The sequence below is a fragment of the Myotis lucifugus genome, unplaced genomic scaffold (genome assembly GCF_000147115.1).
Source record: "Myotis lucifugus unplaced genomic scaffold, Myoluc2.0 scaffold_418, whole genome shotgun sequence".
Taxonomy (NCBI): Eukaryota; Metazoa; Chordata; class Mammalia; order Chiroptera; family Vespertilionidae; genus Myotis; species Myotis lucifugus.
In genome coordinates this window covers 666,592-682,138 of record NW_005871466.1, presented here as the reverse complement: position 1 = coordinate 682,138, position 15,547 = coordinate 666,592, and the positions used below count along the sequence as shown (strand labels likewise).

The following is a 15,547-nucleotide window of genomic DNA, read 5'->3' as shown; positions in this document are numbered from 1 at the left end:
TTGGCAATGAGGGCTGGAAACACCCTGATGGATCTGTTGTCTCACAAGTTCACATGTTCTGAGAGAACTTTCCTCTTAGCATTTCCATTTTCTCACATAAAATGTCTCAAGTTTACCATGTCTAAACTCTCTCCCTTCACCAGTCCCCTCTGACTCTAACCCCTTTTAGAAGTGGCTGGGAGTCATGAAATAATTCTCTTCCCTCCTCACTCTCCCCACTGCCTCCTCAATCCTTTCTCCCACCACTCCTTCAATCCAAACCACTGGTAAATGTGGTTCATTTTAGCCTCCAGTCTCTTCTCTGATCATTCTGCTTCTCCGTCCCCCATTGCCTGGCCCAACCCACTCAAAAGGCCTCAACTTTTTTAGCCTCTTCTTTGCCTGCATCTCCTCAAGCCTTTATCCATGCAGCAGCCAGAAAGACTTTCCAAAAATTCAAATCTGATCAAGCAAGTCACTACTGTTGTAAACCCTTCAACAGTTCTCAGTGCACTTCAAACTCAACCTTGCCCACTGCCTCTCTCCAACCTCGGCATGTAGCGCTGTCCTGCTGCCCACCCACCTGGGCTACCCAGGCTTCCCGGCTGTCCTTCAAACATGCCTCACTCTGCATGCAACAGAGCCCTGCTAACTCAGAACAATTCCAACTCTGATGGCTGCTTCTTCCGATTCCTCAGGTATGACCTTAATATTTGCTCATCAGCAAGGCCCTTCCTCAAATGAACCATCATTTTCCTTATCACACCTTTGTATCTTCTCATTGATCACAATTTGGGCTCATATGTTGTATTGCTTCTAATTATTTAGTGGTAGAGAGTAGAGGCAAGAGATGTGTGAATTAGTTCTCAATAGTTCAACTGGTTTTTCTCTGAGGGTATCTGGCTAATGTACATGGTAAATTCCTTTTGGTAGATTGTTTAAAGTTATGTCAATAGGCAGTCCTTAAAACATATCATAAAAAGTTATACTTGATAATGTTAAATTATCCACCATAATTTAAAAGTTGCCTTTGATGCCAAAACTATTGTCATTCTAAAAAGCATTCATGTTTCATAAAATATGGATAAAATGAAGGGTTCTATAGATCAAGAATGTTTGGATGTCATTTCAGGGATGATTGGAAAACCACCCAACTGCTATGAAGAACTTATATAATAAAAGCTTGGGTAATTACATTATGAATTTTAATAAGTACGTTATAAGACATTGGAAGATAAATGGTGTGCAATTTTATAGGAACAGAAGAAAAATTACGATATACTTAGATATTTTGACAAAGGGGAAATTATCTAATATATTCCTTAGACCTTAAAACTAAAATTTAGCTGTAAGTATTAACTTTAGTTATAAATTATCCTTCAGATCTCAGCTTTGATCAAAAAGAACAGACCAGAGGAAGTTAGTGTTCCCTGTCAACTGCAACACAGACTGCACTGTCGTTGCACTTGAATTTACACCAACTACACTTGTATTTATTTGTTGCCATTGGCGTATAAAGCTTGATGAGAAGAGACCGTGCTCTTTCTGTTCACTGCTGTGTTAAACATTCTGTTTAGCATTTATTGAACATCTACTTTTTTCTCCTACTTATTACCTTTTTTTGCATGCATAAATGCATCAATAAACACTGTAGTATGATATGAACCATACTAATTCACCCACCAGTTATAGCCTAGAATCTTGGATTTCCTCATCTATAAAAAAAAATTAATCTATCCAATGCCCTGTTACACTTTACAACATATCTACAAAATGAATTAAAATAAAAAGGGTTCAAACTGTAGACAGCAGGAGGCTTTCCGCTGTAAAGAAAGCAAAACAGAACCAACTTGCTATTAAATCATATAGAATCTTCTAAAAAATACTACTTGGCAGAGACTGAATTGATTCCAACAATAATTATTGAATCCAAAACCTATTTAAAGTTGTATTAATCCTTCTGCTTTGAGGCCAATTTCTCAGGTAAATTTATCCACCTAGTGAAGTATCCAGCTGCTACAAGGACTGTGGAGCAGGGAGGTGGGGACAGCAATGGCAGGGGAGGATCGGCTATTATGGGCCACTTTCTGTTAGAAGTCTAACCCTGTTGCTGGCTCTGAAATATGATCAACGCCATGATTAGAGCCTAATCTACTGAAATCAGTTTTAGGAGTGGCCACAGAGGGTTTGGTGTCTCCTGGGCAGACTTCACATCTCCAAGTCCTAAAAGTCAACCTGGGGCTACCCTCTCCCAGCATGCTATGCAAAACCATAACAAAACAGAAGCAAGGAAGCATAAAAGGATGAGTCTGGCTTAGAGAAAGTGAAAATGATGGAGAGTAGAAAAGAAAACTAGTAAGAGAAACAGAAAACATAAGTATTTGTAATGTCTTTTGGGTACATACATTCACTCACATACATTACAGCCCCAGCAGCAAGCACCTCCAAGCACTCTTTTCACATACATAAGTCTCATATTCAAAACAGAGGTCGACATCAAACAGAACAAGAATTTTAGTCCTGACTTGAAGCATACCAGAAAAGCATAGAAACAGAATGTGAATTTGGCTGGTGCTAGCAATGCCTTTGTTTTGTTTTTATATGTTTTTATTGATTTTGAGAGAGGGAGAGGAAGAGGTAGATAGAAACACCAATGATGAGAGAGAATCATCACTGATTCTCCTGCACACCCCCTATTGGGGATCGAGCCCGCAACTCGGGCATGTGCCCTGACTGGGAATCAAACCAGTGACCTCTTGGTTCCTGGGTCGACGCTCAACCACTGAGTCACACCAGCTGGGCACTAGCAGTGGTTTTGGTAATGGCTTCAGAAATGTCACGATAGGCTTAAGGGCACTAAGAGGAAAGTCTGATGCTTCTAATTTGTATGTGTGTTGGTTTACACCCCAAAGAGTTCAACATTTTTTAGGGTTAAAACTACATTTTAATTTCTCAATGGTTTAGAGTAGTGCTTCTTGGACTTTAGCCAGCATGGGTATCTTCGTAAAATATACATTTTCACTCAAGTTAAAGTGGCCTCTGAGAGTCTGCCAGGCGATGTTGATATTCCAGGTCTGAAGGTCACACTTTAAGAAGCAAGGGTTGAGTCTTCAATTTTCCTAGAAAACAGGCCTGGCCTGCAAGCCTTGAGTATTTCCTATCGCCTACCCTGCTGGCCCACAGTACCCTGCAGTTTCTCTACTCTAGCACACATCACACACAGTATAAAAGTCTGTTGCGTCAGCCTATGAACCAGGAATCATGTTCGATTCCCGGTCAGGGCACATGCCTGGGTTGCAGACTCAATCCCCAGTGTGGGGCGTGCAGGAGGCAGCCAATCAATGATTCTCTCTCATCATTGATGTTTCTGTCACTCCCTCTCCCATCCTCTCTGAAATCAATATACATATGCATATATATATATATATATATATATATATATAGTTTTTTTTTTTTTTTAAAGAAACCTACTACATATCTTATTTATAGAGCAGTGTTTGACTCGGTCAAAGCCCACAGTTTGTTTCATTTGTACAAGTCATTATTAGTCAATCTGACTGGTTGTAGGCCCACTGCTCCAGCTACATTTAATATGTGATTATATCCTTCTCAAGTCTCCATTTTCACAGAATAGTAACTGTAGCAATCCACTATTCAAGAAAGGAAACAGGCCCTAGCTGGTTTGGCTCAGTTGATAGAGCGTCGGCCTGTGGACTGAAGGGTCCCAGGTTAGAGGCCGGCCAAGGGCACATGCCCAGATTGTGGGCTCAATCCCCAGTAGGGGGCATGCAGGAGGCAGCCGGTCAATGATTCTCCCTCATCAGTGATGTTTCTCTCTCTCTCCCTCTCCCTTCCTCTCTGAAATCAATAAAGAAATATATTTTTAAAAAAGAAAAGAAAGGAAACAGGGCAGCACTACCATTTTCTGTGTATCAGGTGCTTTATATGTGTTTTCGTTCAACTATAACAGCAACCATATGATGTAGTTTTACAGATGAAGCAACAAGACAATTCACAAGGTGACTTGTTTAGTGTCACAGACAATAATGGAAGAATAAGGGTTTGCATCCAAGCAACTGCACTATGGAAATGTTCATGCTAATTTTTATATTAATCAGTCTTTCCTAGACCAATTAGTCATAGTAAAAACCTATGTAAGCAATACAAAATACTTCATAGAAGTTGCTTTCTAAAAAGACAGCATACTGCCACTCAGCCACAAGGAGGTGTATTTTGCCTGTTATCTTACACACTAGAGGCCCGGTGCATAAAATTCGTGCGAGGTGGGGGGGAGGGGAGGCCCCTCAGCCCAGCCTGCACCCTCTCCAATCTGGGACATCCCTCTCACAATCTGGGACTGCTGGCTCCCAACCGCTCGCCTGCCTGCCTACCTGATCACCCCCTAACCACTCCCGTGCCAGCCTGATAGATGCTTAACTGTTCCCCTGCCGGCCCGATCGCCCCCAACTGCCCTCTCTGCAGGCCCAGTCGCCCCAACTGCCCTCCCCTGCAGGCCTGGTTGCCCCTAACTGCCCTCTCCAGCAGGCCTGGTCCCCCCCCACCAACTGCCCTCCCGTGCCGGACATCATGTGGCAGCCATCTTTGACCACATGGGGCGGCTATATTGTGTGTTTGTGTGATGGTCAATTTGCATACTGGCCATGACTAATTAGCATATCTGAACTAATTAGCATATCTCTGTTCTGAGCTAATAAGAGAAACATGCAAATTGACCATACCTTCGCTACGCCCAAGCCACACCCGCCAGCCAATCAGAGCGACTATATGCAAATTAACCCAGCCAAGATGGGGCCGGCAGCCACGAGCTGGAGCAAGCAGGAGGCTTGGTTGCCCGGGCGATAGAGGAAGCCAAGCTTCACGCCTGCCCTGTCCGGCTCTGGCCTCTGCTGACGGCAACAAAGTTTCAATTATAGAAGATAAATAAATCCCAGATCCCTGCTTCCAGCCAGCCTCCACTGGGAGCTTGGGTGGCTGGGGGCCGTGGCCAGCCTGCAAACAGCCATCAGCCCCTCACCTAGGCTGGCCAGGCACCTCAGGGGGGACCCCTAACCTGAAGGGGCTGTAGCCAGCCTGCAAACAGCCATCAGCCCCTCACCCAGGCTGGCCAGGCACCCCAGCGGGGACCCCCACCTTGAAGGGGTTGTGGCCAGCCTGCAAACAGCCATCAGCCCCTCACCCAGGCTGGCCAGGCACCCCAGCGGGGACCCCCACCCTGAAGGGGTTGTGGCCAGCCTGCAAACAGCCATCAGCCCATCACCCAGACTGGCCAGGCACCCCAGCAGGACCCCCCCACCCTGAAGGGGCTGTGGCCAGCCTGCAAACAGACATCAGCTCCTCACCCAGGATGGCGAGGCACCTCAGGGGGGACCCCTAACCTGAAGGGGCTGTGGCCAGCCTGCAAAGAGCCATCAGCCACTCATCCAGGCAGGCCAGGCACCCCAGGCGGGACCCCCCACCCTGAAGGGGGTGTGGCCAGTCTGAAAACGGCCCTCAGCCCCTCACCCAGGCTGGCCAGGCACCCCAGCGGGACCCTCACCCTGATCTGGGACACCCTTCAGGGCAAACCAGCCAGCCCCCACCCATGCACCATGCCTTTATCCTATATAGTAAAACGGTAATATGTAAATTGACCCTAACGGCAGAACAACTGGGAATCACTGGTCACTATGACACACACTGACCACCAGGGGGCAGACACTCAATGCAGGAGCTGCCCCCTGGTGGTCAGTGGGCTCTCACAGGGGGAGCTCTAATCAGTAACAAGCCAGGCTGACGGCTGCCAGTACAGCGGTGGTGGTGGGAGCCTCTCCCGCCTCCTCAGCAGCACTAAGGATGTCCGACTGCAGCTTAGGCCTGCACCCTGCTGGCAAGTGGGCATCCCCCCGAGGGCTCCCGGGCTGCCAGAGGGATGTCTGACTGCCAGCTTAGGCCCAATCCCCTGGGGAGCAGGCCTAAGCCAGCAGGTGGTTATCCCCCGAGGGGTCTCAGACTCTGAGAGGGCACAGGCCGGGCTGAGGGACCTTCCCCCTCCCCCCCCGCACAAATTTTTGTGCACCAGGCCTCTAGTATTATATAGGAATGATCTCCTCTTCCCTTGAACTACCACAGATGAGAACAAACTGGAATAGTGAAGAAAAAATAGAGGGGGACGGGGGAAGGCTAGGCAGACTTTGATAACGGATAGCAACTAGCAAATTATAAACCCAGAGAGAAACCAGGAGTTAGGCAATCTGGCTTGAAAACTGGTTTAGTCTCCACCTTCCATAAGGAGCCCTGGGAAGAAATCCTTGGTTTCTAAGTCCTGCCAGGCAGGTTCAAGCACTTGCCATCTTAACCATGAAGCTTCCTAGGCCACATGGGCCACTTCCACCACTTTCACTCTCACAGGAATAGATCATGAAACTGACTTGTCACTTGAAACACTTATTTGAAATGTTATTGCAGATACAAGTATGTTATAAAATTTCATGGTTCACAATAAAATTACTTAATGTATTGAAAAATAAGAAATCCAGTTCACACTGTAATGGCAACACAGTTCTGATCTAATAAAGAACTCTTTTTGGAACCCTACTACACTGCAGCAATCTCACCTTCTCTATGAGAAACCCTCCACAGTATCAGGCTTAGAACTGAGAGAAATTCCTAAGCTTTCCATATTGATGATGTTAGCAACAAAAAGTGGTGGAAAGAAAAAACCAAAACTAAAAAATTCTTAGAATTCAAGAGTTTTTAAAATAAAATTTAAGTATTAGTAAATATTTCAAGAAAACATTTCATAGCTTAAATAAAAACTCAATACTATCTTGAAAGCAATTAGTAGATGAATATCTAAAGTAGATCACAGTTGTGTGATTACATTAAATATTTCCCTACAAAATAAGATGCTACAAACAGGGTAAATAACAGATGAGCAAAGGTGACTAGTATCTCAGAATTCCCAAATTAGAATGCATTAAGTACAACTGTGGGATAAGAGAAATAAATAGAAACTGAAAAACACATTTGATATAATGAAATAATTTTTCATCTTATTTTCCACCACTGTTTAAGGAGCATTTCTTATAGTATTATGTTTAATGCATAAAAATAATGAAAACAATGACTGACACATTTCTGTAATTCAGGATTCCACTAACAGGGTTAAGGTGAAATAACTCTCAGAGGCTGTGTTTTATGTTTAAAAATCTCCCCAGATGTTTAAAATATGCTATAAGGGCAAAAACCACTTTTCTAAACCCAATGTGGATATACCTACAAAAACATTGAAAAATTAAATAATAAAGTATATATGAATGTATAACTTCAATAAAGGATGACAGAAAAACCAACCGGTTCATTGGGACAATCAGTATGAAACCAAGTCCAATTTGCTGCCTGTCATTGCGCCCAATCATTTCCTTCTCCCACTACCTTATCAGGTCTAAATTTTTCCTTCTCATCTTTGTGAAATCCTGTGTCTGAAATGAGGAAGAAAACGACGACAAAAAAGAATGTTTTTCTATCTACAACCATCAAAAAAAATTGTTACTACTCCTGGAGTTAGTAAGGTTTGGAAGCATACATTAGCGATATATTTGAAACATCTCATGAAGAAAACATATTGCTCACTAAATAACAGCTAAACTCTCCCACATAAAAGTCACAATATAAAACACTAAAGTTAAATTACTAACCTCTTCCAAAAGGAAAATAATGCCATTTGATAATCGACTTCCAATATTTGAGAAACAGATTCCATTTCCTGTGTCCTGACATCTAAGATTAGTGACATATATACCCATACCCCAATACCACTACACACATACTTGTGTGTTATATATATGCACATTTATAAATGTCCTCATATATGTATCAATGTGAATATGAGGTGTATAGGTATATGAATTATATATTGAAACTCTATATTGAAAATACAGAGTGATCTGTTGCTACAACAAATGGTTTTGTTATCTGTTTTAAAATGTGTCCCATGAGCAATTGGAGGAAGTAGAATATTTCTACTTCAGTCCCTAAAAATAGCAAGAGCAGCCCACCCGGTGTAGCTCAGTGATTGAGCATCAACCCATGAACCAACAGGTCACCAGTTCGATTCCTGGTCAGGGCACATACCCAGGTTGCATACCCAGTAGTGGGGCGTGCAGGAGGCAGCCAATTGATGATTCTCTCTCATCATTGATGTTTCTATCTCTCCCTCTCCCTTCCTCTCTGAAATCGAGATATATATATATATATATATATATATATATATATATATATGTATATATATATATTTTAAATAGTGAAAGCATAGCAAAATCTTTGGTTTATCAATTTTAAATTCGTTTAGTATTTCTTTTAATTTCATCAGTAATTCTGGAACTGAAATTTTCAGTTATTAAAATGCTTTGCTGTGCATTGTGCATTAAGGTAGCCACTAGTCATGAGGCTATGAAGCACTTCTAATGTAGTTAGTCTAAAACCAGAGCTAGAACACTGAACCTGAAAAGTGAATGGAAAATATCTCATTAATAATTTTTATGTAGATTAAATGCTAAAATATATTGGGTTAAACTGGGACTACTCAAAAAATTGAAATTAGACTAAGGCTTGCATATTTCTATTGCACAGCACAGGCTTACCTTCCACTGTAACTCCATCTCCAGAAAACATTTGATCATCTAAGCAATAACTGTCACATCAATTTACAATTTATAGATTTTCTTGGTATTTAATCAAAGAATTAATCTAATGTCTAAGTGAACTCTTGGAAAAGTTCATGTACTATTAGAAAATGGTTAAGGTAAATAAAGATTTGACCACTATGAGACAGAATTTTAACTGATGAAACACAATTCTCTGGTTAGGATGGTATTCACTATACTGGTCAAGACCACAGAACGAATGACATTTAACAAAATACGGAAATGACACTGATATTAACAATAAAATTTTAAAAATATGGAAACCAAAGAATCTTGCTTATATCACAATAACTGCTATGACAATCCATCTCATTTTATAGCCAGTCTCCACTGCCAAGAATATGCAAAATAAGCACTAAATAAAATAAAAAATGTAACACAGGAATGCCTAATATTAAAGAAATTCATGTGATAGAATAATGGATTTCCAATATAAGGCTGGACACATTCCTGTTCATGTAACATGATCCCAGTACCTAAGCAATGATTTAAAAAATGAAGTGCTACCTTGTTCTAGGCAAGGCATCTCTGCACAAGTTTGGCAGTGTATTAGAGAGCTAGAACTCATCAATGGAGGCTGTTTGCTGCCCAACTACAACCAATACAAGGGGAGGTAAAACATGGCCAGCAAAACACTCATGAGATTAGCAGCAGATTATGAAGCAGTAGTGAGATAAATAGGAGGCAAGACACTACCAGACTGGGGGGTAAAAGAGGACACAGGAGAAGCAATAGCAAATATGGGGACATGGCTCATATAAATGGGATAAACCTGGAAACACACACACACACACACACACACACACACACACACAAGTTCAGAACATAAGTCAACAGAAAAATAATCCTAACGGTTTCTCAGTTGGAACAGAAGTCTCTAAATAAGGAGAAATGCTGTATTTATTTATTTATGAATAAAGAATGTAAAGAATTTATATTCTTAAAGAATGTAAATTATCTGGACCAAAATTAAATGTGGAAATCAAATTTCCATTGCTAAGATCTTTTCAGAGCCAAAACTACATAATTACTATATATCTATTCAAGAAATAAAAAGGACAAGAAAAACAACAACAAAAAACGAAAACAAGAGAAGACTAAGGGGCAGGAAAACTGGTTTGAGAATAAAAATCTCTCCTGGTTTATAACTGTAACGTGCCATGCTTACAAAATAAAAATATATCTGGACTTTATTTAGAGGAGACTAATTCTCACATTAAAATAAAATACAATTTTGTTTTGCTACTGATCTTATAATTCCAAAATAAATGACCAAGATACTAATCCTATAAAAAGTCAAAATTTTCATCAATTTAAGTCATGAGACTTGAAAATTCAAATTATCATTTTGACTAAACACTTATGCACTATTTGCTATCTGGCCGTTTTATAAAAACTTAAGTAGGATTTTGTAGAATAAATCAGTCTTAGATATGGTGTCTTCACTTTGCATGTAGTTTCGCTTAAGTGCCACTTAAAAAGAACTGGAACTTACCCTCTAGAGCAGCGGTTCTCAACCTGTGGGTCGCGACCCCTTTGGGGGTTGAACGACCCTTTCACAGGGGTTGCCTAAGACCATCGGAAAACACATATATAATTACATATTGTTTTTGTGATTAATCACTATGCCTTAATTATGTTCAATTTGTAACAATGAAAATAAATCCTGCATATCAGATATTTACATGACGATTCATAACAGTAGCAAAATTACAGTTATGAAGTAGCAACGAAAATAATTTTATGGTTGGGGGTCACCACAACATGAGGAACTGTATTAAAGGGTCAGGGCATTAGGAAGGTTGAGAACCACTGCTCTAGAGGTAGAGCCCACATTACCTAAAACAATTTCAGAAGGAGCTCCCTTCACTTCCTGAAGATCAATAAGACAATTCTAAGATTTTTCCATGAAACCACTGATGTAAGTCCTAAGTTGAAATGTCAGCTGCACTATACCCAAAACTTTACTGTTTCTTTTAAAGGGCTCTATTTCAACTGCAAACTAGAACTTTAAAAAAAATTTTTAAGTGTTTTCTATTAGAAGCTGTAATCAAATAGGTTACATTTATATATCACAAATGAGTTGAAATTCCAAATAAGATCACTTCAAGTTTACTGCTTCATTAACAGCAATTTTTTAAATGGCCAATATACCTAAGTTAACACTACATAAGTAACACTACTTAAGTTCAACCTGAAGGCAAAAAATATTGCCCTCCAAAGCCACACATACACCTTGTTTTATAGAAATGCTCCAACATGGTTTATCAACATCATTAAAATCACCCTACCTGTTTAGAACGGGGTCTACCAGGAGAAAATTTTCTTTTGGTGATAGCTGGTTTACCCATGCCAATTTTTGGAGTGACTGAAAAGTAAGTGGTTGGCAGGATGTTTCCAACAGAAGCACTGAGCGCTGAAGGGTAACTGTGCAGCATGTCGTGGGAAGGCAAGTCCGAGGAACGAGGTGGAGAGGAAGACGCGTGGGCCTTGCTTACGTCCACTGCCGATGGAAACGCTAACTCCGTCTCAGACGCTAATTTTATAGGTTTATCTTGGCATAAACCATCCTTCACACAACTCTCAACTGCAGGAGTGGTTTCAAAGTCCGTGAAGGCAGTGGAAGATTCAGAACTAACTTTCTTTTCCATTTCTTCTTGTAACCTTTCTACAGCTAAGCGTTCCATAGGGCATACAGTACTTTCCTCACAGGGGGACACCAAGGTTTCTGGTGGAATGGTGACGGAGTCAACGATTGAATTTGGAGGCCTGGACTCCTCAGTGGACGCCACCACTTGAGGTTCCTCTAACAACTGCAGCTCCTCTTGTGCAGTGGCCGGGTGTGCCAGGATGTCGACGCTTCCCGTCACATCCATTTTGTTTTCGTTTTGATTTTCATCACAAGTATGTATCACTTTAGAAGACATTTCCACTTTTTCATTATCAACTGCATGAGAAATCCGATTTTCCAATTCAGGATGCATTTTATCTTGAGATGATTCTACAAAAGTTGAAATATTTGTTATGTTAATGTACATATGAATTTTTAAATTTCTAACTAGGAGTAGTTGTAAGACATGAATGTCTTATATGTCTTTAGCTTTGTGGCTTAAAAATAATAGGCTTGGGCAGAATAATCGCAGATCAGACCAGAAAACCTACAAAATCATTACATAAAATAGGATCCCCAAGGTGTAAGGTATTTCTGGTAAGAATATTAAAACAGAATTTCTATAACATGTATAGGTGTTTTATAAACTGAGCACTTACAAAACTATTTAAAACTTTGTAGGTGAAGTTATACTCATTTAACAACTAGGACATGAAGTTCAGTGATGTCATGTAAGGTCTCCAAGTGAAAGTGAAGACTAGTCCAGAATATAAGGCTATTCTGCGACAGCAGGCACCCAGATGTAAACAACGCTCTGTAGACTCAAATGTGTAATGACCACAGACAGAAAAGATTTTGCTCAGCTGTACCTGCTAACCTACTCAAGGCATGTGTTATATATCAGAAATATTTCTAGTTGTTGACTAGTAAATTTTAAATCAGGGGACTAGTGTGTTGGACCATTAACCCAATCTTACTTAACAGTAACTTTAGTGGTCCAATCGACATGAGCCCTAAGTGCCCTATCAAGTAAGACCACTGACTTAGTAAAAAGCACTTAGTATTTCAAATACCATCATGGTAATTTCTAAGTTACATTAACAAACACACTAATTCCTCCTTTATGATTTACCATGGTGACTGAAATTTATCTACATCCTTATATCAAAATGAAATCTCACTTCTCATTTCCACTTTATTGGAAAACTATAGTTGAGGAATAAGAAAAAAACATCAAATAAATCTGTACCCTTTTTAAAGTTATTTTTTAATATATTTTTATTGATTTAGAGCAGAAGAGGGAGAGAGGGACAGAAACATCAATGAGAGAGAATCACTGATTGACTGCCTCCTGCCCGCACCCCACTGTGGATCAAGCCCACAACCTGGGCATATGCCCTTGACCAGAATCAAACCCAGGACCCTTCAGTCTGCAGGCCAATGCTCTATCCACTGAGCAAAACCAGCCAGAACTGTACCTAGTATTTTTAAACACAAAAATCCTTCAAAAATACTTAATACAAAATTAAACACACATGAAGAGTAAATGCTTAAGGGTTTAAAACCAAAAGTACCATTATTTGAGTGACTCAAATGAAAAAACCTTATCGTAATGCTATAGGAAGCCTAAGTCATATGCTAACAGAAGACCAACAGCCTCAAGTCACACTGGCAAAGAGGAACCTATGTGACACATGTAGAGACCACAAATATATCCTTCTGTTCTATGCTAGGAAGTATTAAGATAGAAATATAAACACACAGTTCAATTATAGTCAGCTAGTTTAATACAATGATTTTAAGTTGCCTAAATAATGAACACTTGATTTAGCAATTCTTTTTAGAGAATGTAAGCAGTAGTAAATAATTATTTGGGATGATTAATTTTGAAAGTCAATCGACAATGACCAATCTGTATAGAAACCATACAGGCATGGTTATGGTTGTAATGGGAGCAAACAGACCATAGGAACACGCCGCTTACCTGAAGTGAGAAGCCCCTGTGTGTCCAGACCTTCTGGCAGATTGCTCTTCTGCTGTTCTCCAGCATGGATCACAACTGCTGGGAATAACACATGCGTGGAATCTCCAGCAAGGAGTCAAATTTCCCAAACCCTGCTCTTTCCAAGTAACTTAACATTTTTATCCTATTGTCAAAGGCCAATTTCCAATATAAGCACAAAACACCATGCTACTATTTCTTAGTAAGCAAGGTGTAAAGATGGGTATGAAAAAGAATGAGGATTCTGAATATGCACTATGAGACTTATTGTTATAGATAGCCTTTTGTCTTACTTTTTTTACGTTACATACCTTTTAATAAGTTGTTAAATATAAAGTTAATCTCAGAAAAATCTCAATAATTATATTCAATCTATAAAATACAAAATTTTACATAAACTACCACAAACTATCAAATGAGCCCAAGATTTAAGTTTAAGAAGTAGTTTATCCCTCAATCTGGTCTCTCATTAATTTCAGATCCTCAAGTACAGTAATATTATCAATTTTGCAAAAAGCTTAATTGAAATAACTAAAACAACCCTCAATAGGATTGCTAAGATGACCTAAAATAAATTTTTCATTATCTCAGCATGGACTATCTCACAATCAGGAATGGCTCTAGTTAGTAATTAACAAGTATAACTCAGAAGTAGAAAATAACAAATTATTTTTTGGGTTTTTTTTTTTACAAACTAGAGGCCTGATGCACAAAATTCGTGCAAGGGGCTCACCCCTCCCCCACCCAGTGGCTTCGTCCAGAAGGTCCTCAGGAAGGACATCTGGTCTAATTAGCATATTACACTTTTATTATTATAGATCACTTTTTAATGAAAATCAATTGATCCCTAAACAAATAATTTATTTGTGATTAAGTCTAGATTACAACTCAACTACAAATATATCCGTATCCTTTCCCCTATTGATTTCTGTCTAAGGTTATTTTACTAAAAGCTCCTCTCTAAACAGTTTCCTAAGCAGTACGTATATCTTGGCTAATTTTTATTTAGGATAATAAAATTTCAGCAGACATTCACATATTCAATGTACCCACATTTTCTCCAGAAAACAGGCTCTATTCATTATGGAAAACACTCTTACCATCTGGAACAATTCCAGGTGTAGACTCTTGGCCGCGGGCATCTTTAGTAACTGCTTGCTCGAGAAACACCACAGGGTCTTCAGAGCCTTCCACTTCCATTTCATTGTTATAATCTGTAACAGAAATGTATTTATTCTTTAGCTCAGAATGACTTTTCCTGGTTTTGTTTTTGTTCTGTTGTTGTTGTTGTTAACTAAGTCAACAGTTACTATGTTGCTTTAGTGAGGGTAAATTATCACCAAAAATATCATAAACTCTTCTTCGTATTTTACTATTTTGAACCCAACATATATTTACATATTTTAAAACATGGAAAGTAGCCCGGCCAGCATGGCTCAGTGGCTGAGCATCAACCTATGAACCAGGAAGACACAGTTCAATTCCTGGTCAGAGCATATGCCCGGGTTGCAGGTTTGATCCCCAGTTTTGGGGCATGCAGGAGGCAGCCAATCAATGATTCTCTCTCATCATTGATGTTTCTATCTCTCTCTCCCTCTTCCTTCTCTCTGAAATGAATAAAAAATATTTTGAATAAATAAATAAATAATAAAATAATGGATAGCATAATGAATTAAGAGGTAACTGGTACCCAGCCAGTGTGGCTCAGTGGTAGAGCATCGAGCCATGAACCAAGAGGCCAAGGTTCAATTCTGGTCAGGGCACATGCCTGGGTTGTGGGCTCAATCCCCAGTAGGGGGTGTGTATGAGGCAGCCGATCAATAATTCTTTCTCATTTTTATCCCACTCTCCCTCTCCCTTCCTCTCTCTGAAATCAACGAAGAAAAAATAAAAGTAACTGACATTTTATTATTTTAAAAGGATATTCCACAACTGTATACTGATGCATACAGGAATAATATGAGTAATTAAGATGCATCTATTTAACCCCTTTGCAGATAATAACACAGAGACTTTTATAGAGGTTGTCACGCATACTGATGAAAATGAAAAACAATGGCAAGAAGGTCTGTTTCTTCACCATCTAAGAATCTTGTAATCATATTTATAGCTAATAGTACACTACTAAAATATCTGAGCAAAATTTGGGACTCTAGAAGTGAAAATTAACATTTAAGAACAAAATTATAAAACTAAAACTTGTTTAGAGTGAAATAACCCAGATTTTGAAGCGCAAATTAAGTCCTATTA

At 39.7% G+C, this 15,547-nt stretch overlaps 1 protein-coding gene across 3 annotated transcripts in view; it reads right to left on the bottom strand.

Annotated features, from left to right (window-relative positions):
• The window catches only part of KMT2C (lysine methyltransferase 2C), a 248,324-nt gene that overhangs the window by 93,856 nt on the left and 138,921 nt on the right, over positions 1-15,547 (bottom strand). For all 3 annotated transcript variants that reach the window (XM_023743909.1, XM_023743910.1, XM_023743911.1), the window contains exons 13-15: positions 14,398-14,511; positions 13,280-13,357; positions 10,976-11,685 (exon numbers count right to left, since the gene is read on the bottom strand). In XM_023743909.1, the coding sequence (XP_023599677.1) occupies positions 10,976-11,685; positions 13,280-13,357; positions 14,398-14,511 (902 nt within the window). The remainder of the gene's footprint in view (positions 1-10,975; positions 11,686-13,279; positions 13,358-14,397; positions 14,512-15,547) is intronic.